General features: G+C 53.4%; 3 protein-coding genes and 1 long non-coding RNA gene across 4 annotated transcripts in view; 3 read left to right on the plus strand and 1 right to left on the minus strand.

The window, feature by feature from the left end:
* The first annotated feature begins 3,877 nt into the window (after positions 1–3,877).
* Positions 3,878–4,757, plus strand: LOC139038969 (peptide YY). Its single transcript, XM_070478448.1, has 3 exons — positions 3,878–4,197; positions 4,287–4,367; positions 4,507–4,757. Exons 1-3 carry the CDS (start codon positions 3,947–3,949, stop codon positions 4,529–4,531), a joined length of 357 nt encoding a protein of 118 aa, XP_070334549.1. The 5' UTR covers positions 3,878–3,946; the 3' UTR covers positions 4,532–4,757.
* A 7,658-nt stretch (positions 4,758–12,415) lies between these two features.
* PPY (pancreatic polypeptide) lies at positions 12,416–13,055 on the plus strand. Its single transcript, XM_020888974.2, has 3 exons — positions 12,416–12,606; positions 12,803–12,874; positions 13,031–13,055. The coding sequence occupies exons 1-3, from the start codon at positions 12,416–12,418 to the stop codon at positions 13,053–13,055; spliced, it is 288 nt and encodes a 95-aa protein (XP_020744633.2).
* Positions 13,056–15,962: 2,907 nt separating this feature from the next.
* On the minus strand, positions 15,963–16,771 carry LOC110134433 (uncharacterized). The gene is made up of 2 exons (XR_011492382.1): positions 16,547–16,771; positions 15,963–16,401 (listed from the first exon to the last, which is right to left on the minus strand). It is a non-coding gene; the product is annotated as an uncharacterized lncRNA (long non-coding RNA).
* Positions 16,772–16,865: 94 nt separating this feature from the next.
* MPP2 (MAGUK p55 scaffold protein 2) overlaps positions 16,866–22,896 on the plus strand; it is a 43,423-nt gene continuing 37,392 nt past the window's right edge. The window contains exon 1 of the mRNA XM_070479690.1: positions 16,866–16,884. The gene's annotated coding sequence lies outside the window, so the exon portion shown is untranslated. The remainder of the gene's footprint in view (positions 16,885–22,896) is intronic.

A 22,896-nucleotide genomic window follows, 5' to 3' on the forward strand; every position in this document is an offset into this window, starting at 1 on the left:
CTCTGGGTCCCTTCCTCATGGTTCCCATAACAACTGACTTATTGAAAAATGCAAATGTGAGTTTCAGGAGTTAAGTTTTATTTGAGGCAGCATTTCAGATAGCTCTGAAAAACTGCTCCAAAGAAGTGTGTGTGTGTGTGTGTGTGTGTGTGTGTGTGTGTGAAGGTCCGTATACATGTGAATTTGGTCAAGGGGGAGTACAGACAATCAAGCATGTATTTTTTGACAGAAAGTCTCTGCTAGTCACAAAGGGCAGATGTTACCACAAAGGACTTTAGTGCCTTTCTAGATATGAAGAATTGGTCTCATTAAATCGGCTCCTGAAAATATCTATCTGAAGAACTGTTCTGTCAGTTTTTCCCTGAGCACAGAGTGCCTCACTTCTGCTCTCCACCCTGAGCTCCTTTCAGGGGGTGTTGAAGATCAGCAGCTGCAGCAGCACATGATAATCCTTGTAGATGTAGATAGCAAGTGCCAATTTGTAATTGACATCTGCCACTGGGATGTAAACTCCACGAGAGTATGGATTTTGCCTGTTTGTTCACTGCTCGGTCCCTGGTGCTTAGAAGAGTGTCTGGTTCATAGTAGGGACCTAAGAAGTGCTCATTGAGTAAGGACCAATCACTCTTGCTACATGGCCATGTGCTGTGTGTAGACCCTTGGACATGAGGCCCCCCCTGAGGGTGGAAGGTAATGGACTAGTGCCGCTCAGTGGATGGGATATCAGAGAGAGGCCTTGTGTGGGGGAGGTGGGGAGGGTGGGCAGGTGGTGGGATATGTGATATTAAGACTCTAGGGATGAATGGCATGGGCTACCCTCTCCTGATGAGTAGCCCTTGAGCCCATTGGGCAAGAGCAATGGTCAACAGGGGTCCAAGTCCATAAGCCTCCTTGACCCCTAGGGTGGTCTTGTTAGGTGTTCCGAGAATGGGATCAAGGGACCCTCAGTGTTTCTGTCCCCACTTCCCTTTGAAGACAAGTTGGAGGAAGGTGCTGGTCCCGTCAACCATAACAGCTATTTGGAAGTTTCTCCTCTCTCAGATGTCAGTTCCCCACCATCCGGACATGTCTCATAGTGACTGAATCAAGTGTCAATGATGGTGGGTGTGTGAGTTGGGGGATAGCTGAGCCCACTGATTGATGGCTGAGATATCCTCTCCACCAATCAACAAGTTAATGGACTCTTCAATGAGGCAGTAGTGATTAATGAATCAACTGGCTGGCCCTGTAATTGTGCAGTGGGAGTCTGGCTTCTGGCCCACCCTGAGGGACCTCTTCTGGACCCATTTGCTTTCACTCTAATAGTAGAAGGGAAAGTGATTTATTGAGAGGTTGAACCTGAATCTGGGCCTTTGCCCATGCCTTCTTAACTTCTGCCATCTACCCTCAGACTCCACCCTCCCCAAGATATCAGGGGGTTCCAGGGATGCCACACATTCCCTGTGGGCATCTCATAGCTCATGTCATCACTCTCTGCCTTGGTCTGAATGCTAGAAGCTCCCTGTCACCACCCTAGCTGGTGCTGTGGTATTAGCAGAGCACACAGCCCCTGGCTCAGATGCCCCTGACCCCTTTAGCCTGCAGGCTCCTTGTCTAGACCTTGACCCCGGGACTGTAGCTGTCCTCACCAGCTCTGTGGCCACCCTCTCCATCGCTACGGTGAGCACCTGTCTTTGTCTTCCCAAGGCCTCTGCAAGAGTGGAGTTCTTTTCTTTCTGCTGTCTCCTCTCCAAACTGGACACAGGCTTGCTCCCATGTTTTTGTCTGTCCCTGTGTTGTGGGAACTACTCCAGTTGGGGCTGCACAAGGATGACGGAGTATCTCTGCCCTCAGATGGGGGCTCCCCAGTGAAGCTGCTGCTCCTCTCACCATAGACAGGGAGTCCCCAAGAATGTGACCTGGGATTTCTGGAGAACAAGGTTGGGCCTCACTCTTTAGACATGACCTCCTAAGAAAAAAGATTTTCCTCCCCGCACTGAGGCTGGGGTTCATGTCCCCTCACCCTTAGGGCAGCTTCCACATCCATGCCCAGTATGCCCACCTGGCCTTTCTTGGGACGTGTGGGGCCCAGAGGGCCCAACTAGCTGATAAGCAGCCATTTCCGGAGAGTACAGGCGACTGAACCCATAAAAAGGTGATTGAGAGAGCTGTGGGCTCCACTTCCAGAGAGAGCTCTAAAAATAACACCCATGGCCATCTGTCCTGAGGGTGGAAGGGCTGGCCCAGAACTAGGGGACTGAGCAAGAGGGTCCCTCCTGCTCTCATGGGCTGAGGGGACGTCTGGAGCTGAGGCTCCAGCCAGGGCAGAGGGAGGGAGCTGGAAATGTTCACTGGAGACTTCCTTGTAGCGCTCTTTTTTCCTGCTAGAGGCATGTGGGTCTGATGGGGTTGGTAGACCCCATACTTACTTAGCTTCCCTTCCCCTCCTTGCATGCCCGACTCCTAAGCCTCATGATTGTCTGAGATAGTAAGCCTTTCTGTCCATCATGATTGAGTGGGCCTCTCCCTGGGGTCAGCCTCAGCCCTTTTCTCTGCTTTGTATCCTGGGTGACCTTGGCCGTTGCTTCCTTACCTCTCAGAGCATTAGTTTCCTCATCTGTAAAATGGGGAGAAACTCAGCTCATTGTGTTGTTGTCCCTGAAATCATGTACTGCCCAGTACACAGGAGGTGCTTAACAAACAGGAGTCCTTCCCTTGGTGGGGATCTTTGAGCCTGAGTCCAGTGGAGATTGTAATGGGCTAGGGATGGTGGCATGTTGTTGGGCATTCCTGGCATCACTCAGTCCTGTAAGACATCAGTGCTCAAGTGACCCCTGGGTGGAAATGGGGGCACATTGCCTTGCAAGGGGTCTGTATGCCAGGCTTGCTGGACCTGAATGTGTATGTGTCAGGTGGCTGACTCAGCTGCTTCTGGGGAGGGGACTGACCTTTGCCTCCTCCCACCCTTCTCCCAACTCTTGAACAGAGGGAGCCATAGTGGAGTGTCCAGAGGGGTCCCTCCTCCAAGATTTCACAGACAACAGGTCAAAAGCCAAGGTTATAGCTCCCATCCTGCCTCCAGTAGCAAGAGGTTTTCCCCACAGGTCCTGTCAACATATTATGGAGAAGAGGCTGAAAAGTCTGGCTTTTGGAAGGAGTGGTCATAGGTCGCACAGGCTGGAAAATATGGATTTGGACTCCTGCCTGCACCTCCCTCCCCGACCATGGACTGGCTAGGAAAGAAGGAATGTCAACCCTGGTCCTAGGGGTCTTCCCAGGAATCTAGACCGAATGGTTCACTTCCTCGGGAGGCTACACCTGCTGTAGAGGGGAGGTGCTGTAGGGTAAATATGGGGTTCTGACTAGGCATCCTGTCCAGAGGTACCCTGAATCCAAGTGTGGGGGCTCCGCCTTGGCTCCTTGGAGGTGGAGACATCACTTAGTGTCTGAATGTAAGCTCAGCGATCTGCCCCTGGGTGGAGTGAGAAAGGAGAACCCTCCCTCTCCAGTTCCCCTCCCCTTTCAGACCAGGATATAAGCCCCACACGGAAAGCACTGAGCTGAGGAGGCCACAGCCCCACCTGCAGAAGTCCAGCCCTTAGGACTCCTCTGGCCTTCCATCTCCTGACCACTCTGCCTCTGGAGCTGTCGCTGTGAGTGGCCTGGGACCCAGCAATGGTCTGGTCGGGGGATCCCGGGCTATCTTGTGGGGAAACTGAGGTTAGCAAGGTGGAAACGGACTGAGTGTTGAGAAGCTGATTTGGAAGGGGGTCAGCGGAAGTGGGAAGGAGAAAAGCCGAGGAGTCCCCCTGCCAGCATAGCCTTGTTCCTCCATCTGCCCTTCTGGTGGAGGCAGGCAGGGCTTATGCCCTTTTAACAGATGAGGAAACTGAGGCCAGAGATGGTGCAGTGCCTGAGAACACACAGCCAGCAGGTGGCTAAGACAGGTGGCTGAAGCTAGGACCAGATGGCAACCTCAGCTTCCCGCTTCCGAGTAGATGCTCGGACTGACTCTCGTGCCCCTCTCCAGATGATGTCGGGGCGCAGATCGTGGCCCGCCATGGCCACAGTGCTATTGACCCTGCTCGTTTGCCTGGGGGAGCTGGTCGACGCCTACCCCGCCAAACCCCAGGCTCCCGGAGAACACGCCTCGCCAGATGAGCTGAACCGCTACTACACCTCGCTGCGCCACTACCTCAACCTGGTCACTCGGCAACGGTGAGAGCGTGCGCGGGGTGGGCGGGGCCGGGCTGCCGCCAGGGGCGTGGCCAGGCACGACCCCACCCATCTCTGGCTCCGCCCCGCAGGTTTGGGAAACGCGATTTCTCAGAAGCTCTTCTCTCCTTACTGCTCTTTCCAGATGGCGAGGACCGGCCGGTCAAGCCGCGGTAAAAGCGCGTCCCCTGGGGGGTGGCCTGGTCCTGCTACCAGCCTATCCCCGCCGCCTAGTACTTTCCCCCAATCTCGCCTACCCAGATCCGACGCCGAACTTGGCTCCGTATGACTCCTTTCCTTTCCCTCCTACAGGCCAGAAGGAGCCTACCTGTGGTGAAGACCCCCACGGCCTCCAGAGAGAGATGTGCTAAGACACCGACCCCATTTCCTTGTTTGCTCCTGACCCCGGAGCCTGGATTCCTCTCAGGGCTTGCTGTGTCTGAGGAGTGTTCGGGGTGGGGTCCTTATTTCCATTCTCTCCGTTTTCCCGCCCCTGGGCTGGAGGGCCGGATGTGGTCCTTCCTTGATCTCTAAATAAAGTGCAGATTTCACTGAACTGGAAACTGTGCGTTTCTACATCTTGTCTCTTGTCCTTCGTGGAGGTGGCATCCAGGTGGGAGTGGAGGGTGGAGGGGAGAGAGCTGAGAGGATAGAAGATGACGCCTGAGACCAAAGGAGCCCAAGGCCAGGGCTGGTGTGCACTGAGGGCCCCTCTCTGCTCTGAACTAAGAGAAAACGCTACCCCTCAGAGTGAGGAGTGGATGGCACCCAGACAAGGATCCTCCGGCGCTCTAGTCGGGTGGGATGGGGCAGGTTGAAAGTTCTTCCAAAGGGTTAGGGAGGAGCAAGAAGAATTGCTGCTGGAGGGTGAAGGGTGTGGACAGGAGCAGGCTGGGCAGCCCAGGGGAGTAGCTGGGGGCAGAGCTGCGCCATCCCCCAGAGAGGGAAGTGTCTGGAGAATGGGCTTGGCACCAACACCCTGGGTTACCCCGAGGAGATGTATCACTAACCCCGGGGGCTGTAGTGGCTGGGAGTGGAGATGGGACCCCAGCTGGGGCTGTGGAGGGAGACTCATTTGTGGGGTGAGATGGGTGTGTGTGCTGGGGGAAGGGGTCACTTCCAACACCCCCATTGCCTGGACAGGAGCAGTGGGAGTGTGGAGGCTGCCCTTTCTCTCAGCTGCCGCCCTCCCCTTTCTGAATTCACACTCAGGAGATAAGTCACCAAGCATGGTGTCCTGGGGACAAGGTCATGAGAGGGATTCCCTCCTGAGGTGGCTCTGGGAGAGGAGCTTCAAGCTGGCTCTGCCATCGCTGGAAGAGAGGCTCCTGCTCAGTCACCACCTGCCCTGGGGTCCCTGGGGCTCTGCCACCTTTCCTTCCCTGCACGGCCCTCTAGTCTCCTGGAAGGTAGGGTGAAAGGGGGAGACAGAAGCAGGTCGAGGGCCTGGTCAGGTCACAGGCTGTGTAGACGCCAGTGCTCTAAGCCTTTGGCCTGGCCACTCCCCCTGCTGTAGATCCCTTTCCCTCTCTTCATTCTGGAGATCAGTGTCAGGGTAGTGGCTGCCTCCTCCCAGAAGCCTGCCCTGCTTGCTTGGGTGGGGGGGAGTTAGTTCTCTCTGGTTTCCTCTTCCTACAACAGTCTACCTTCTGAGACCCACTTTCCATCACAGTTCCTCCTGTCTTCTCTCCTCTCCTCTAACCATTCTAGCCAGCTGATCAAGTCCTCAGCCCACCCCAGGAGAGGTAGGATGGGAGCACGCAATGGCTGCTACAAACTTCAGTTCATTTTGTGGTTGGAGGTGTGGGAGGATGTGAATTCGTGTTTGTGTCCATAGTCTCCTGTCTGTTGGTCTGCTGGGAGTTGTGGTCAGTTTGAAGCTAATAGAAGAGACCCCTGGTATAAATTATATGGCCACAGACAATTTCTGCCCAGCTCAACATGTCTGGTTCACCATAGGTGACATGGGTTTGCTTCAAGTCCACTGGGGGAAGTGTTGAGAAATGATTAATCCACTGCTGATCAGACTCAACCAATGTTGGAGCTGGAGGGAACCTTAGATGTAACACTAATGATGCCAATATCAATAGTTACTTTAAAAAAAAAAAAAGGCACTTACTGGGAATTCACTTGTGGTGCAGTGGTTAGGACTCAGCACTTTCACTGCAGGGGCTTGGGTTTGATCCTTAGTCAGGAAACTAAGATCCTGCAAGCTGCACAACATGGCCAAAAAAAGCACTTACTTATGTGTTAGATAATAAGCTAATTGTTTTGCATGCATTATATGGCCATGGTATTGATCTGGCTTTTAAACTTGAGATGTAATTAAAAATTACTTAAGAAAGAAATTTGTTTCTCTCTTATATAAAATTTGAGTTTCATCTTGAGCGTTGGCAGTTCTGCTCCATGGGGGTGTTAACAGCCCAGTTGCCAAGTCTGTGGTCTCCCCAAGCCCTCATCTAAATGACTGAAGATAACCCATCTGGCTCATAGCTTGAATCCCGGTTCTAGTCACTGGGAAGGGAGGGAAGGAGAAAGGGTAGTTGTGCTGGTTATTGTGATGTATAGCAAGTTATTCTAAAAGCAGCTCTATCTTACACCATGAATCTTTCAAGTGCAGGAACCCCATAGTTGCTGCAGAAGCCTCAGAGACAAAAGATCTGGATTTGAGTCCCATGTCTATCATTCACTGGCTGTGTGACTGACCTAGTCATTTCATGTCACTGCATTTATTTCTTCACTGATGAAACAGGGATCCTCACACCTTAAATAATATTGGATTGGCCAAAAAATTCATTTGGGTTTTCCCATAAGTTTATGGAAAAATTCTAACAAACTTTTTGGCCAATCCAATAATAATAGTTCACTGTTTTAAGGCTCAAAGAGATTATGTAAACTGCCAAAAGTCACACAGCTAATGAATGTCAGAGCTAGTGAGTAGGAGAGCTGAGTCTACAGGTCAGCTCGACACAGCCTGGCACATACTTGTGAATATCCCCCTTCTTTTCCTTTCTTCTCCTACTCACTCTGAAAAGTGAAAGTGTTAATCACCCAGTTGTGTCCAACTCTTTGTGACCCCATGGATTGTAGCCTGCCAGACTTCTCTGTCCATGGGATTATCCAGGCAAGAATACTGGAGTGGGTTGCCATTTCCTTCTCCAAGAATACTGGGGTGGGTTACCATGCCCTCTTCTGGGGGATCTTCCCAACCCAGGGGTCGAACCCAGGTCTCCTGCATTGCTGGTAGATTCTTTACCATCTGAACTACCAGGTAAGCCCAAGAATACTGGAATGGGTAGTCTATCCCTTCTCCAGGGGAACTTCCTGACCCAGGAATTGAACCGGGGTCTCTTGCATTGCAGGCAGACTCTTTTTTTGTTTCCTTTTAAATTCATTTCTTTATTTTAGTTGGAGACTAATTACTTTATAATATTGTGGTGGTTTCTACCACACATTGACATGAATCAGCCACGGATGTATATGTTTCCCCCCATCCTGAACCCCCTGCCACCTCCCTCCCCACCCCATCCCTCTGGGTTGTCCCAGAGCACCAGCTTTGAGTGCCCTGCTTCATGCATGGAACTTGCACTGGTCATCTATTCTACACATGGTAATATACATGTTTCAATGCTATTCTCTCAAATCATCCCACTCTTGCCTTCTCCCACAGAGTTCAAAAGTCTATTCCTTACATCTGTGTCTCTTTTGCTGTCTTGCTTATAGGGTTGTCAATACCATCTTTCTAAATTCCATATATATGTGTTAATATACTGTATTAGTGTTTCTCTTTCTGACTTACTTCACTTTGAATAATAAGCTTCAGTTTCATCCACCTCATTACAATTGACTCAAATGCGTTCTTCTTTATTGCTGAGTAATATTCCATTGTGCATATGTACCACAACTTCTTTATCCATTCTTCTGCTGATGTACATCTAGGTCACTTCCATGTCCTAGGAATTGTAACCAGTGCTGCAATGAACATTGGGGTAAATATGTCTCTTTTAATTTTGGTTTCCTTGGTGTGTATGCCCAGCAGTGGGATTGCTGGGTTGTATGACAGTTTTGTTTCCAGTTTTTTAAGGAATCTCCACACTGTTCTCCATAGTGGCTGTACTAGTTTGCATTCCCACCAACAGTGTAAGAGGGTTCCCTTTTCTCCACAGCCTCTTCAGCACTTATTGTTTGTAGACTTTTTGACAGTAGCCATTCTAACCAGCGTGAGATGGTACCTCGTTGTGGTTTTGATTTGCGTTTCTATGATAATGAATAATGTTGAGCATCTTTTCATGTGTTTGTTAGTGCAGGCAGATTCTTTACCAGCTGAACTACCAGGGAAAAACTCACTCCTAACCCATCTCAAAACGGCTCTGACATTGTTTCCTTCCAACCACCCCAAGGGAAAAACCCCTCCTTCCACACTCAGCCCCTATGTGACCCAGAGCCCCTACCTGACCCACACCCAGTTTTTCTTTCCTCCCCATTCAACCATCCCTCTCCTGTAGTAATTTATTATATGGATTGGTTTAGCCTTCTCAGAAAGAAAGAAGCCTTCCTCTTCTGGAAAAATTTGATCTGACAATGATAGGATTTGCTTTTGCAGGCACTGTGGGCAGGGAGGACTACTGAGCACTCCTGAGCCTTCAGGGGACCCTGGAGGCAGATGGAATCCTCATGGTGGACAGAAGTGGGGACAGAACCCAGGTTTCAAATTAATGACCTGAGCCCTTAGTTGGGCCTGAGTTGGTCCTGAGCGGGTGGGACAAGGACTCCAGGTGTGTGTATGTGTGTGTGTGAGACAGAGAGATAAACCTCAACCCAAGGGTTTCCCTAAGGAATGGGGGACCCCTGAGTTCCTGGCATCTGGGGCTGGCCACCATTTCCTTTCCCTTCTCCCTCGCTGCTGCCAACCCAGTGTGAGAATAAGACAGTGGCCTGAGTTGGCCCAGGCTGCTTTGGAGGAATTCTTGGAGAGGGTATGTAATGCTAATCGCATTCCTGCCTTTGCAGTCCCGTTTGTGGGGACAACCTTCGCTCTGTGACCTCAGGTGTTTCTGGGGTCTTCCTTTCCTGGTCTTACTGCAGCCTTCACTCCATCCTAACACTGCCCAGTGGCCGCCGTCCCTGTCCCAGAGAGCGTGGGATTGGGCAGGGGAGGGGGACCACTTTCACTTAGCCTGTCTGCAGGTACGTCCTTGGTGCTCCTCGAAGCAGAGCTCCATGGCAAGCCCTGGGAACAGATGGTGAGCGAGAAGCATCGCCCAGTCTGGACGTGACCATACGGTTGAGAAAGCGCATCCACTGCCCACTCCTCCTCAGTTGTCACAGCATCGCTGAGAGGATCCAGAAGAGGAATGTCTTGTTGGCAAAGGAGAAAAGTGAAAGCTGTAGGTTCTGCTGACATTGTAGAGTAACTGTAGGCACTGACAAAGCTGTTTACCTCCGTGACAGGACACTACTACAGATGGCCTCAGCTCTGAGCCAATCTCCAGATCTACCGTGTGTCTGCAGGGGCTGGGACCTGACCTGGGTAATGGCCGTAACTGGTCCCACGGCAGCTGGGGTCCTGTGGAAGCCCAGACCCTTCGAACTATGGTTGGAGCCTGGCGCCCCCTGGTGGCAGCCTGCAGCCCCTGCCGGCCTCACCGGAGGCCCGCCTACTGGGGTGTGTGTGCTGTCACTTGAGTTGTGTCCAGCTGTAACCCGCCAGGCTCCTCTGTACATGGGATTCTCCAGGCAAGAATACTGCAGTGGGTAGCTATGCTCTCCTCCAGGGAATCTCCATGACCCAGGGACCGAAGCCATATCTCTTATGTCTGCTGCATTTGCAGGCGCGTTCTTTACCACTAGTGCCACCAGGGCAGCCCCAGCCTGCCTAGGAGACCAGCCAGTAATTCACCAGCCCTGTTTTACCAAGTTGGACCCCGAGGCCCAGAGAAGGGCCAGCAGGGCTTTTGGAGACAGAACGATCTCCATTCTGCTTTGCGGAATTGGGTGGAGCGTTATTGTTCTTGTTGCCAGAAATCAGAATTGAGAGGAGAAAGGTAGAACTCTGGCAATTCCTGAGCCTTCCTTTATCCTCATTAACTTGAGGAAAATCAAAGCTTAGATCTGTGCAGCATCACCTCCAGTCCTCATCCCCACCCCACTCCACCCCACCCCACCCCTGCCCCTGGTCCTCTCCCAACACACTCTTTTGGTGTTGTGATCTGAGATGGCAGAACCTCAGGGGTGAAAAGTCCCTTGCCCACTACTTGGGCTTCATTGAGACATTCGGACACAGTCAGTTATGCTCCCAGCCCTGAGCTGAGGAGGGAGCCAGGGGTGGGGGAAGGGACGCTGAGCAGGGAAGACTCACAGGCTCCTGGGACCGGGGCAGGGGGTGGGGCAGGGGTGATTGCTGGCCCTGGTGGGGTTGGAGATCTAAGTCAGAACTTGAGTCTTAGACAGCTGTGTGACCTTGGGCTAGTATCTTCACCTCTCTGAGCCTCATGTTTCTTAGTCAAAAAGTGGGAAATTAGAGCAATAGTTTAACAGCCTTACTTAGAAAAAAAAAAGAGCACAGATTTTGGAGTTAGATTTTGTTTCAAACCCTGGATCTCCACTGACTAGTTATGTAGCTTGAGGCTAGTTACTTAATGTCTCTGAGACTCAGTTTCTGAATCTGTAAAATGGGTTGTTGTAGGAACTCACTGAGGTGATTGAGCTGGGAGCACTTTAGAAAATTCAAGACTTTATCTTTACCCTGGAATGAAGGCACTGGGAAATGGCTACCAGAGACTGGCCTCCCTGCCCCCTCTTCCTTGAACCCAGGAACAAGAACAGGCACACCAGTTCTCGTTCCGCCTCTATCTGCTACCCAGGGAGAGGGTTTCTCCCTACCTGGGTCCCCACTCCTTTCCACATTCCCTGGTTCCCTGAGGCATCTCCCCCGTTCCATCTTGTTCTAATCATAGATGCACGGGAAGTCCTAAGTCTCCAGCCTTCATCCCTAGAGTCTCAGAGCCATAGCCTCAATCTTCTGCCCAGAGGGAATCTGCTTGAGTATTTGGGTTAATCCTGGGGAGACAGGCAGGGCTGTTCCGAGTTCTGCAATCAGAACCTTTCTGTTATCCTGCATTCCCAGGACCCCATCCTTCTTGAACTAAGCCTACTCTGGTGCCCGAAGGCATTCAGGAGCCTACAGGAGACTGATAGTGGCCCACGTTTACCCATTATGCTGCCAGTGTGACACCCACAACACTGCCCTGTCCCCTTCCTGTCCCTGGTCCTGGTGCTTGCGTTGCAGGCACCAGGGAGATGGTGGGAGGAGGGGGTGAGGGCTGGGGAGGGAGAGAGGCTGACAGGAGGCGGGGACTCGGGGGGCTGAGGACTATAAAAGGGTCAAGGATGGGGTGGGTTCCATCCAGCCTGAGGCAGGCACTGATTTGGTCCAGCGGCCGCTCGCTCAGGACTCAGGGTAAGTGGGCTCAGCCTGCTCCTGGCTCTGGGGCCAGAGGTGGGTTGTGTAGAAGGACGTGGTGCTTTGTAGGGCTGGGGGCCTCCAGAGGCCTGAGATCCTGCTTAGGTCTGGCTCTACACCTGGACAAATCCATCACCCTGGGAGAGCAGCCTGCTGGCTAGAAGCCTGCAGGTGTGTGCCGGGCAGCGGGTGGGGGCTGTGAACACAAGTCTATGTGTGTGGCCATACCTCCTGCTCGGTGACACGGCTGTGGTGTCCTCTCCAGGACCTGCATCTGCATGTCTACCCTGGCAGAGCGGCTGGGGAAAGTGGGGTGGAAGGACAGCACACCCACAGGTTGTGGATTTCTGCCCCTTGGTTCACAAGTTCCTTCTGTGTGCCCCCACCCTGCAGGGGAGCTAAAGCGCCTCTATTTCCCACAGCCCCTCCCCTCCAACTCTCACCCGCAGCTGCCTCTTCAGAGCCATCAGGCTCTGGGTGTCCGGAGTCCTGGGTCTCCTACCCAAGACCCAACTCCCCGATTCTCTGCTACACTTTTCTGCCTTGCCTAGGCCCTAGCTGAGCTCCAGCTGCTGTGCTTCTCTGAAGAGGGGGCTGGTGAGCTCTCCAGGGCAGGGTCTAGGAGGTGGGGTGGTCAGCTCCCAGTAGCCCTCTGCTCTGCCCCTTGGTGTCCAGGCTTGGAGAAATGGGTGATGGGCTGGGGGAGGGGGGCGGGGTGGGCTTGGTGCTCCCTCTATCTCCCTGATCCTGGCTTCTCAGATGGCCGCCGCGCACCGCTGCCTCTTCCTGCTCCTCCTGTCCACGTACGTGGCTCTGTTGCTGCCACCACCCCTGGGTGCCCTGGAGGCCCCTCTGGAGCCAGAGTATCCGGGGGACAATGCCAGAGCAGAGCAGATGGCCCAGTATGCGGCTGAGCTCCGCAGATACATCAACATGAGGACCAGGCCCAGGTGAGTGTGAGACGGGGAGAGAGGCCCCAGCCAAGACCCCAGGCCCAGCCCCTTCCACGTTCTTTGGGAGCAGAGCATCTCTATGGTCTGGCCCGGGCCCCTGTGCCCCGGGCAGGATGGTGCCCGAGGGTAGGCATGAGGCAGGTGAACAGATACCTGGGCATAGCGCTGGCCCCCCCGGTCTCTCCCCTCCCAGGTATGGGAAAAGAAGCAAAGAAGGCACGCTGGACTTCTTGGAGTGTGGGTCTCCCCACTCAGCAGTCCCCAGGTGGGTTTTGCTCTCTGTCCTCTGTGCCCAGATGCCTGGGGCAGGAAGTGGGGGTGTGTAGGATGGGAGAGAACAGGCACCCAGGGCTGGCCTGAGGTCTCCTGAGGGCACAAGGACTACCCACTCACACTGCCGTGTTTTGCCCTCTTCTTGCAGGGAGATCGGTACAATGGACTCATAACGCCACTTCCTGCTCCTCCAACTCCAGGGCGAGGCCGGCCCAGGTCTCCCGTCTGCACCCTTGGCTCTGGCTGTAGCTGGCTCCCTGCTCCCATACTGGCTAAATAAAGCACATCAAAGTTCTTAGCCTCACTCTCTCTGTGTCTCTGCAGACCCCTGGTTGGGACAGGAGCAGGCCAAATGCACAGGAAGAAAGGGACAGGCAGACAGAAGGGAACTGAGGGTGTTACGACTGATCCAGAATGTCCGGAGGGTCATCAGAGCCATGTAATTCATCCTGTCCCCTTCAGAGAGGGGCAAGTTGTGGCCCAGGGGGAGAAGGGGATCCCCCGAGGTCATTCAGCAAGGCAGTGAATCTTCAGCTGTCCCATTTCAGCACCTCTAGACCCTGCTGATCACTGGCTTGATGGCAGCCCTGCCCCCAAATGGATCCCCACCAATGTTTTCTTATAGCCTAGGCAGTAGGTGAAGTGCTAGTTTGTACCAGAGGCGAGAGCCCAGCCCAGAGGAACGACTGGGGTTAAGACAGTCATGGTTTACATCGGTGGCATCGGAGTTGCCCTCTTTGGGGCGGTGAGAGGCGGCTCACTGCATGATGGGCTGAAGTGTGGCCCCTCAACAGGCACAGCACACAGCAGAAGCATGGCCAGAAGAGGGGGACAGAGATGGGGAGGAGTCTGGAGATAGTGTCACGTGAAATTGTTGGGAAAATGAGCTTCTGTGTGCCAGGGGTATTTAACCCTCTCAACAACTCTGTGAGGGGAGAGATACTGTTATCCTCACTCTACAGAGGAGGAAACCGAGGCTCAGAGAGGTTCAGCATTTGGTCCAAGGCCCGGCAGCAGGTGGTAATCCAATACAGGGACACAGCATCGACTTGAGTCAGATGAACCTGGGTTTGAATCCCGGATCGGCCATATCCCTCTGTGTGCACCATAACCTCTCTGAGCCTCAGATTCCTCATCTGTAAAATGGGAAGAATGATAGGGTTGCAGTGAGCAGGACGTGAAATGATGCATGTGAAGTTTTTAGCATGGCCCTTAACCCAGGAAAGCTCTCAGCAGACCGGAGCTTCTGAGGGGCAGACTTGCAGCCAAGCAGCTGTTTCCATGAAGTGTGGCAGAAGGACATGAACAGAGGGATGACTGGTCTTCAAACAAACGCAGCTTCAGCTTATGGAAGAGGTTAGGGTTAACTCCATGTGCCTCCCGAAAGGGGCTCAGGGAGGCAGACTTTCCTTGACAGTAAGGAAGCATCACTGAAGAACCAGAAAGCTGGGAAGAACTTTCCCTGAGAGGCAGTGAACTCCGGGGTATTTAAGGGTTACTCAAGTCAAGTCGCAGAAGGGGAGGCTGCAGGAGGAAGCTGACATTACAGGGAGGAGGTTGGATTAGCTGAGAGATGGCCACCTCCAGGAGACCAACCTATGGTCTGCATACTCCAGTTCAGGGAGGGCGAGAAGCCGGACCCTGCCTGGGAGGCCTGGGCTGGGGAGGGGTCTTAGTGACCTTTGCCAGTCCTCCCTCTTCTCAGGCATCTTGAATAAGGGGGGGGGGGGGGATGTGTGTCTACGTGTGACTGAGAGGGAGCGATCTCACCTCTCTCCTCTTTTCCTGGCCTGGGAGCACCTGTGGGTAAGGGATAGTCATGGTGGGGCTGGGAGGGAGAAGTGAGAGAATGCAAACCTTTTTGGTTCCTGGAATGCCTCCTCCTGCCTCCCTCACATGCTCTGCCTGAAGGGATGAGGCCTGTGGATTTGGGGAATGAGGGGATCCACTTTCCTGGGCTCAGCACCTCATAGTGAACGCATGAATGACACCAGAGTCGTGGTTCTGGCTCAGAGTCGTGGTTCCCTCAAGTTCTGGCTGTGCAAACGACTCCAAAGTGAACCTAGGCCCTAAAAGTCAAAGGGCTGGCAAGGATGCCACACTGGGCAAGTGCATGGCTCAGGCAAGGGGGCGTCTAGGAGGGAGGCTGGTTTCAGCAGAAGAACAGTTTGGATGATGGAGCCGGAAGTCCCAGAATTTTCTCTGGCAGCTAAGAGGATGGGTTCTGAGTGGGGAGAGGTGTAGATACTTCCCAGAGGCAGGAATCAGGACTCTACGCAGAAGATCCCTGTGTGAGAGTTGGATGAGGATGGGGCCTCTGCCCCTGCCCAGGCCTCTCTGATGGCCCCCAGCCCCCAGAGGAGACAGCTTCTTAGGGACGGGCCTAGATAAGCTCCTGCTCTCCCCTTGCTCTGCTCACAGCCAGAGGGGCCGAGGTGATCCCCGGAGCCAAGTCAGGACTTATGCTCTGCACACTGTGGGGGGTGGGGTGGGTGGGTGGTTTGTTTGCAGGCTGGCATCACAGCTGCACTGCTGGGTGTAGAAACTTGGGGGGGGGGCAGGTGTTAAATCTGGCTGGAGCCCCTCCTCTGAGGTTGCTGGGATCCACTTCTCTCACCTATGCTCTCCCTCTTGGTTGCTGTTCAGTTGCTCAGTCGTGTCCAATTCTTTGTGACCCCATGGACTGCAGCACTGCCAGGCTTCCCTGTCCTTCACTATCTCCTGGAGTTTGCTCAAACTCGTGTCCATTGAATTGGTGATGCCATCCAAACATCTCATCCTCTGTTGTCTCCTACTCCTCCTGCCTGCGATCTTTCCTAGCATCAGATACCCCATGTCCAAAGGCAACGTTTAAAAATCAAACCCTCCTGGCTAGAGCCTCCACAGCCGCCTCCCCCACCCCAAAGTAGTGTCAGTGCCTGGGGTGGGGAAAGGTGGATGGGTTGCCCGAAGGAGGCAGGGAAGACCCCTAAACCCAGGTCTTTCCTTCCTACGGTAGGACCTGCAGGAACCTCTCTTTCCCCTCCAAGGACAGGTCCCTTCCCGCCCAGGGCTCACAGAAGTCAAGGAAGCAACAGAGATTCCGTTTCTCTTTATTGTTCTCACTGAGGGCGGCTTGGGTAGGAGTTAGGGCCCCTCTCATAATATAAGGAGGGTCGGTGGGCGGGGAGACTTGAGTTGGGCTTCGGAAGTCAAAGCCCAGCCTGGAGAAGTAAGTCCCCGCGAATCCCCTGGGTCCCTCCAGCCTCCAGGGCTTCCTTTCGCTCCCGCCCAACCTGCCCCCAGTTCCGCGGACCCCGACTGGGGCCAGCCGGGCCCAGGCTCTCCTACCTGGGGCCCTGGGAGGAGGCTGGTGGTTGGGGTTTCGCGGCGTTCCGCGGTGGGGACATAGTGGTTTTCCGTCCGGGGAGTTTCGTCTCGTTCGCTGGCAGAGGTTTCGTCGCGTTCGCTGACAGGGGTTTCGTACTATTCTTGGGGTTGTTCGCGTCATTGGAGTTCTTGGTTTTCTTAGACTTCATGCTGAGGAACACGTCTTTTCAGAGGCCATGGGGCTGCTCTGCGAGCCCAGTTCCCGACTGCGTTGAGCAGGGAGCCGGGTGGGGTGGGGCAGTGGGGGCAGGTGGCGTCCATTTCCTCCCATCCCCTTCCGTTCCCCGCTGCCCACCTGCTATTGAAGAGCTTCTGCATGTACTTGTTGAATTGACCTAAGTTGGACAGCCAACGGGTGACCCGGGGCATCAGACGCTGTTGTCCTTGCAGCTCCTCCCCCACGGCCTCGTCCGGTCCCCAAAGCACCACGATACACACCAGGGCGAGTGCGCACGCGCAGCGCAGAGCCGTGGGCTAGAGGGGGCGGGGCAGACAGAGGAGGACGGTCACGTGACATCCAGACCCCCGAGACCTGGGCCGTGGATAGATACTGGAGCGCCGTAAGGGACTTCCAGGTACCCAGGCCGAATGGTGCACATCTGGCCACGCACAGTGATGGACATAAAGCACCAAGTACACGGGGACCCTGGCGATGGACTGGGAGGTACACCCTGAGATGGACACATCGGGATGGTATAGGCCAGCTCCGTGACCTCACTGACTTCTGCAACTCCTTTTCGCCTCACTCCTGGGTCTCCGGCCTCCTTGCTGTTGCTCAAAAGTGTCAGACATGCCATTCACTCTGCCCGGAGGCTTCCTCCAGGTATCCATATGACCAACTTCCTCTCTCCATCTCAAAATTCAAAAATCATCTCAAAATTCGCCTTCTAAATGGACCCTACTCGGATGACCCTATTTAACATTGCAACTCATCTCTTCATCTTGTTCTATTCTCCCTCTCTTGCAACTTCTAACTTACTGTATTCTATGCTTTTTTTTTTTTTAATGAGTAAATCCCCAGTGGTAACCCCTCCACCAGTGTAAGCACCTGGCAGCTAAGGGGATGGGCAGCTGGGCCCTTTGCCTGTTTTGTTTACTGATGTATCACAAGCACCTAGAACAGTGCCTGACACTTAGTAGGTGTCCCATGGGATTCTCCAGGCAAGAATACTGTTGTGGATTGCCTTTTCCTGTTCCAGGGGATCTTCCCCACCCAAGGATTGAACTGGGGTCTCCTGCACTGCAGGCGTATTCTTTACCATCTGAGCCACCAGGGAATCCCGGGTGCTCAGTAGTACATGTTAAATGAAAGACTTAACACAGTTGCATACAGGGATGATAGTCCAAGAGTCCCCATGCACACCCGTCACACACAGAGAATTTTGTGCTGGCAACACTCAGACACATCCAGTGATCGATACACTATGATGCCCATATACATGCTGCTTGTGGCTGGAGCCTGTGAGACCGTTAACCCTTTCTTGATCAGGAACTCCCCTCCCCACCACCCAAAGCAAGGACAGGCAGCCCTGGCAGCTGTCCTGGCAGAGCGGGCTGCCCTGGCCTCACTCCTTCATGCCCTCAATGGCTTGAGGAGGGCCTCTGGGTGCCAGTCTCTATCCCAAGCTCCAGGAGAGCACAGCTGACAGGGACCACCGGGCATTACCATGGTGCTGGGCAGGTCCAGAGCGGCACAGCAGAAGGATCTCTGCCCAGGACCTGCCTGGCTCTTTATATTCCTCGGCATCCATGCCCTCTTTCCCTCCAAGGCTCCACCCTCCTCCTGCCCTGTGTCATAACCTGAGAGTTGGGAACAGGGAGAGGGTGGGGGTGGAAGCACATGGGCTGCCAGCTGTCCTGAGCAGGGCACAGTCCCTGCCAGAGGCCCAGAGGTGTGGGTGGCAGAGGCAGAGGCCCTGGGGAGTAAGGTAATTTTGCTCCACACCTACAGATCCCAGGGAGGAACTGTCTCTGGGGTTGAAAGGGGGCAGTTCTTTTCCCAGAGGCTATTTTCAGGGATAGGAGGGCTTTCCTGGTGGCTCAGATGGTAAAGAATCAGCCTGCAATGCGGGAGACCTGGGTTGGGAAGATCCCATGGAGGAGGGCATGGCAACCCACTCCAGTATTCTTGCCTGGAGAATCCCCAAGGACAGAGGAGCCTGGTGGGCTGCAGTCCATGCGGCCGCAGTCAGACACGACTGAGCGGCTGAGCACAGGAGGGAAGCTACGTTGAGAAGCCAGGTGCCCCTTACCTTCTAGCAGCCTCCAGGGTGCCTCCCCTCCCCGCAGGGCTACTGTGAGGCCTCAGCGCCCCTGCTTCTGGCTTCTGGGCCTCTGGCCTGGGGGCAGGGTGGGTGGCAGTGAAGCTGGGGTTTCTGCCTTCAGGATCGCAGACCTCTCTGCTCATCCTGGAGGATTTTCTGGCCTGCTCAGCCACTTTGGAGCCCCTGCTGTATGCTCCGCAGAGCCTTCGGAAGGGTGGTGGGTCTTGGCTGCCTGCTTGAGGGAGGAACTCAGGCCTTGGGTTGCCTCAGGTCACAGAGTTTTGGCTGTCTGGACCTGTCAGGACCTCTCCAACTGCTCAGCATTGCCGCTTTTCTGGGGTAAGGTTGTGAAATATAGGCTGATGCTTTTTCATGCCCACCCTATCCCCAGAAGGGGCACAGTAGGAAGAATAGCGGCTTCTGGGTAGGAATCCGGACTTCACTACTTCCTGGCCATGTGACCGTGAACAAAGGACATTATTTCCTCTGAGCCTCTGCAGCCTGTCTGTGCGATGGCGCTGGCCACACCTGCAGCACAGAGCTGTTGTGAGAACTGAGTCCAATGATGCAGCTGAAGGCCTTGGAGAACTGGCACAAATAAGCGACTAGCCAGTGTGAGGCCCCCCACTCCGAGATAATGCTCCCCCCTCGGCCCACCTCCATCTCCCTTTCTCCCTCGGGGGAAGTGGTGAGAAACTCAGTGTCAACATAATAGAAATTTATGGGGTGGCTCAGTAGCCAAGTGAGACCAGGGCTACATTTCCATGAAGCCAAGGATCTCCAGGAGAAGAAATGAGATTCCTATAAGATTCCACAGTACAGGTGAGAGGAGAGATCTAGGAGCCAGTGTACCTCAAATCCCAACAAACAGGTTATTGTTTCTTCCACTTAGGCACAAGCCCAGGGCTTCCCAGGTGGCACTAGTGATAAAGAACCTGCCTGCTGATGCAGGAGATGTAAGAGGCACAGCTTCAATCCCTGGGTTGGGGAGATCCTCTGAGGAGGGCATTGCCACCCACTCCAATATTCTTGCCTGGAGAATCCCATGGACAGAGGGGCTTGGCAGGCTGCGGTCCATGGGGTCACAAAGAGTTGGACACGACTGAAGTGACTTAGCATGCATGCACAAGCCCAGCTCTGATACCCCATCTCCAAAAGATCTCCAGTATGTGTCCTCTTGCAGCGCTGGCTGTGAGAACCCAGGCTGCCCTTACAAATCCCTGGGCTCCTCCTCGGGCACCCAGGGCTTCAGTCCCTCACTCTTCTGGGTTCAGTTCATTCCAGGAACCCTCAAGTTCTGGTGCTTGGTGCTCTGCTGCTCGAGGGCTGGTGCTCGGCTCCCCTCCTTCCTGAGCCAGGATAAGAGAAGATGCTCGATGGGTGAGCAGGTTGGGGGAGGAGGCCTAAAGAACTCTGTATTGTTGTCACTAACAGTAACTCTGTGAGTATAGAGTTGCATATTGATAATCACTGTAGCTGCTCAGTGCCGGGTACCAGGAGGAGCATTCTGGTACAGCAGCTATCATTTTGATGATCCATGCAGGTGGATGGATGCTCTCGCATGTGAGGAAACAGAGAAGTTCTGAGACCTACCTAACTGGATCTGGAGGAGCAGCCCATCTTCTTGGAAAGCTGCCCCTAGCCAGGTGCATGCCTACTTTCCCTCCGGCCTCCAACCGTCTGCTGTCCTGAGTCCCACTCCATTGCCTCCCAGTTCCTTCACCTGTCTACTGCTCCTAACTCCCGTGGGGGTGCTGGTCACATTCCCCTCCCCTTCTCAGGCTCCTTCCATCTGCTTGGCTGTTTCTCCCAGGGGCCTTTTCGAGTGATTGCTTCCCTGCTCCTCCAGGCAGGACACAGGCATCAGCATCAGACAGACCTGGGCTTCAAGTTTGCTATGCAGCCTGCTGACTGTATGTTCCTGGACAAGTCACTTTGCTTCTCTGAGCACGATGTCCTCAGCTACGGCCGGTGCACATAGCTAGGTCATGGGGTTATTGGGAGGCAAAGCTGAGAGCAAGCTCCTCAGGCGTTAAGCTGAAAATCTGCCTGGAATTCTGTGAGTTGCCCCCATACCCTTCAGAGAAATTCCCTCTTTTGCTTAAACTGGCTTGAGTTGGACTTTTGCTTGCAACCAAAGTCTTCCCTGGTGGCTCAGATGGTAAAGAATCTGCCTGCAGTCCTGGATACCTGGGTTGGGAAGATCTGATCCCCTGGAGAAGGAAATAGCAACCCACTCCAGTATTCTTGCCTGGAGAATTCCATAAACAGAAAAGCTTGGTGGGCTACAGTCCATGGAGACACTAAGAGTCCGACACGACTGAGCGACTAATGAACCAAACCAAAGAAAACTGAAAAACTTCCCATTACTTCCTGGATAAAGTCCAATCTTCTTAGCATGATGTCTAAAGTCCTTCACAATTTGAATTCAACCTACTTTAAAAAAAAGAAAAAGAAAAACCTGTAAAAACTTTATAGAAGAATTTAAACACAAAAATCTGCCCATTTAAAATATACAACAGAATGCATTTTGACAAATATGTAGTCACCCCCACAGTCTAGATTCAGAACATTTCTACCACCCCAGCAAGTTCCCTCTTGCTCCTTTTCGGTTCATCTGGCCCCAGGCCAGCGCTGATCTAATCTCCATCGATTAGTTTTGCCTATTTTATTTTAGTTTTGCCATTCATACTGTTGTTGTTCAGTTGCTAAGTCGTATCTGACTTTTTGCAGCCCCACGGACTGCAGCGCGCCAGGCCTCCCTGTCCCTCGCCATTCATATAAATGGCATCAAACAGTGTGTTCTCTTTGTGTCTGGTTTCTTTCACACAGTATCACGTTTTTGACATTTCTGTGTAGTGTTAGGCATCTTGGCCATTTGTTCCCTTTTCCTGTTGAGTGGTACTCTTCCTTTGTGAGCGGTATCACAGTTTGTTTATCTTCCCCCTGTTCTCACTATTTGCCTTTCAGTCCACTTTCTTCAACCACATTCCCGCTGTTCCTGGCTCACTGTACCTGTCTAGCCCTCTGCCTGCTAGATTCCAATGGTCTCCTAGACAGCCTTGCTCTTTCACATTCCTTCACCTTTGCTTGTGCTGCTGCTTGTCTGGAATGAGCTGTTTCTGCTCCTCTGCCTGGTAAAATACCCCTGCCCCCCAGCCCCAGGGACAATTCCACTTTGGTGAGGCCTCCCTGGTCCCCTCCCTGCCCTGCCCTGGGCTCCTGGGGCTTCTCTTTCCGCTCTGGTGACTGTGATGGTGTTTATGGGGTCTGCTGGCAGGTGATGCCCACGTCTGGTTCTTGTGCCAGCCTGAACTCCAGCAGAGGGAACGGTGCCTTAGTCATTCCCCATCCCACGGATAGGGCCCAGTGCCTGGAGAACAGATGCCTGGGGTTAGTTGAGAGAACGCGTGTTAACTACCTTGCCTGAGTAACAGAATATGAAAAATCAGGATGTGAGTTTCACTTCTTTGAATATTCCCAGAGGGGTGAGGGAGGGAGGGCAGGGCCGGCCACCTCCCAGAAGGGGCCAAACTCGTCCGGGGAAGGATCAGAGAACCTTGGAGAGAAATGGGGGAGCCAGATCTTGAGTCTGGTTCTTCTCACCTGAGCTTGGCAGGGACATCCAATACCCTTTTGCTCAAGCCTGAAACTCTTTCCAAAGGGTGTGGGCCTAGCTCTCTCCTCACAGCCTGTGGCGCTGAGAGCTTCAGACTCAAATCTTTTGCCTTAAGGAATCTCTTTGATGATGTGGGTATCTGGGCTAACTCATGGGAGGCTGGCGGGGCTGCTCCCATACCTGGGACTCAGTAGCTCAATCTTCTGGATGTCCTTCCACCCTCTTTGTCTTGACCTCACTCTTAGACCACAGGCCTTGACCTGATCTCGCTAATCCTTTTGACTGGATCCCAAAGCAGAGTTGGGGTGCAGGTGTTCTAAAAACAGTTCTTGTTTATGCGAAGGGGAGTGGTTTGGAAAATCCCAGACGGGAGCCCTCAGGGTCCTGCTTTAATTCAAGAGGTCACTTAGCATTTTTTTTTCCCCCTGTGGCAAAAGTTTTATTACAGTGAAAAAGGGATAGAAAAAGCTTCTGACATAAACATCAGAAGGGGGCAGAGAGTGCTTTTTTACTAGCAGACAAGCTGGTAAAAAAAATATTTATTTGGTCGAGTCGGGTCTTAGTTGTGGCATATCTAGTTATCTAGTTCCCTGACCGGGGATTAAACCTGGGCTACCTGCCCTGGCAGCGTGGAATCTTAGCCACTGGACCACTAGGGAAGTCCCCACTTGGCATGTTTATTGCGCAGTGTTTATTGATAACCTGTCTGCCTGCAGGGCTTGTAGGCACTGGGGCACATCGTGAAATCAATAAGGTTCTTCT

The sequence above is a fragment of the Odocoileus virginianus genome, chromosome 17 (assembly GCF_023699985.2).
Source record: "Odocoileus virginianus isolate 20LAN1187 ecotype Illinois chromosome 17, Ovbor_1.2, whole genome shotgun sequence".
Classification (NCBI taxonomy): domain Eukaryota; kingdom Metazoa; phylum Chordata; class Mammalia; order Artiodactyla; family Cervidae; genus Odocoileus; species Odocoileus virginianus.

Excerpts from the sequence above, each read along its gene's own strand:
- PPY (XM_020888974.2), top strand. The coding sequence starts at position 12,416 with ATGGCCGCCGCGCACCGCTGCCTCTTCCTGCTCCTCCTGTCCACGTAC. Across the intron at positions 12,607-12,802 it reads AACATGAGGACCAGGCCCAG|GTATGGGAAAAGAAGCAAAG; the intron begins GTGAGTGTGAGA and ends CTCCCCTCCCAG. Across the intron at positions 12,875-13,030 it reads CCCCACTCAGCAGTCCCCAG|GGAGATCGGTACAATGGACT; the intron begins GTGGGTTTTGCT and ends CTCTTCTTGCAG.
- LOC139038969 (XM_070478448.1), top strand. The coding sequence starts at position 3,947 with ATGGCAACCTCAGCTTCCCGCTTCCGAGTAGATGCTCGGACTGACTCT. Across the intron at positions 4,198-4,286 it reads AACCTGGTCACTCGGCAACG|GTTTGGGAAACGCGATTTCT; the intron begins GTGAGAGCGTGC and ends TCCGCCCCGCAG. Across the intron at positions 4,368-4,506 it reads GACCGGCCGGTCAAGCCGCG|GCCAGAAGGAGCCTACCTGT; the intron begins GTAAAAGCGCGT and ends TCCCTCCTACAG.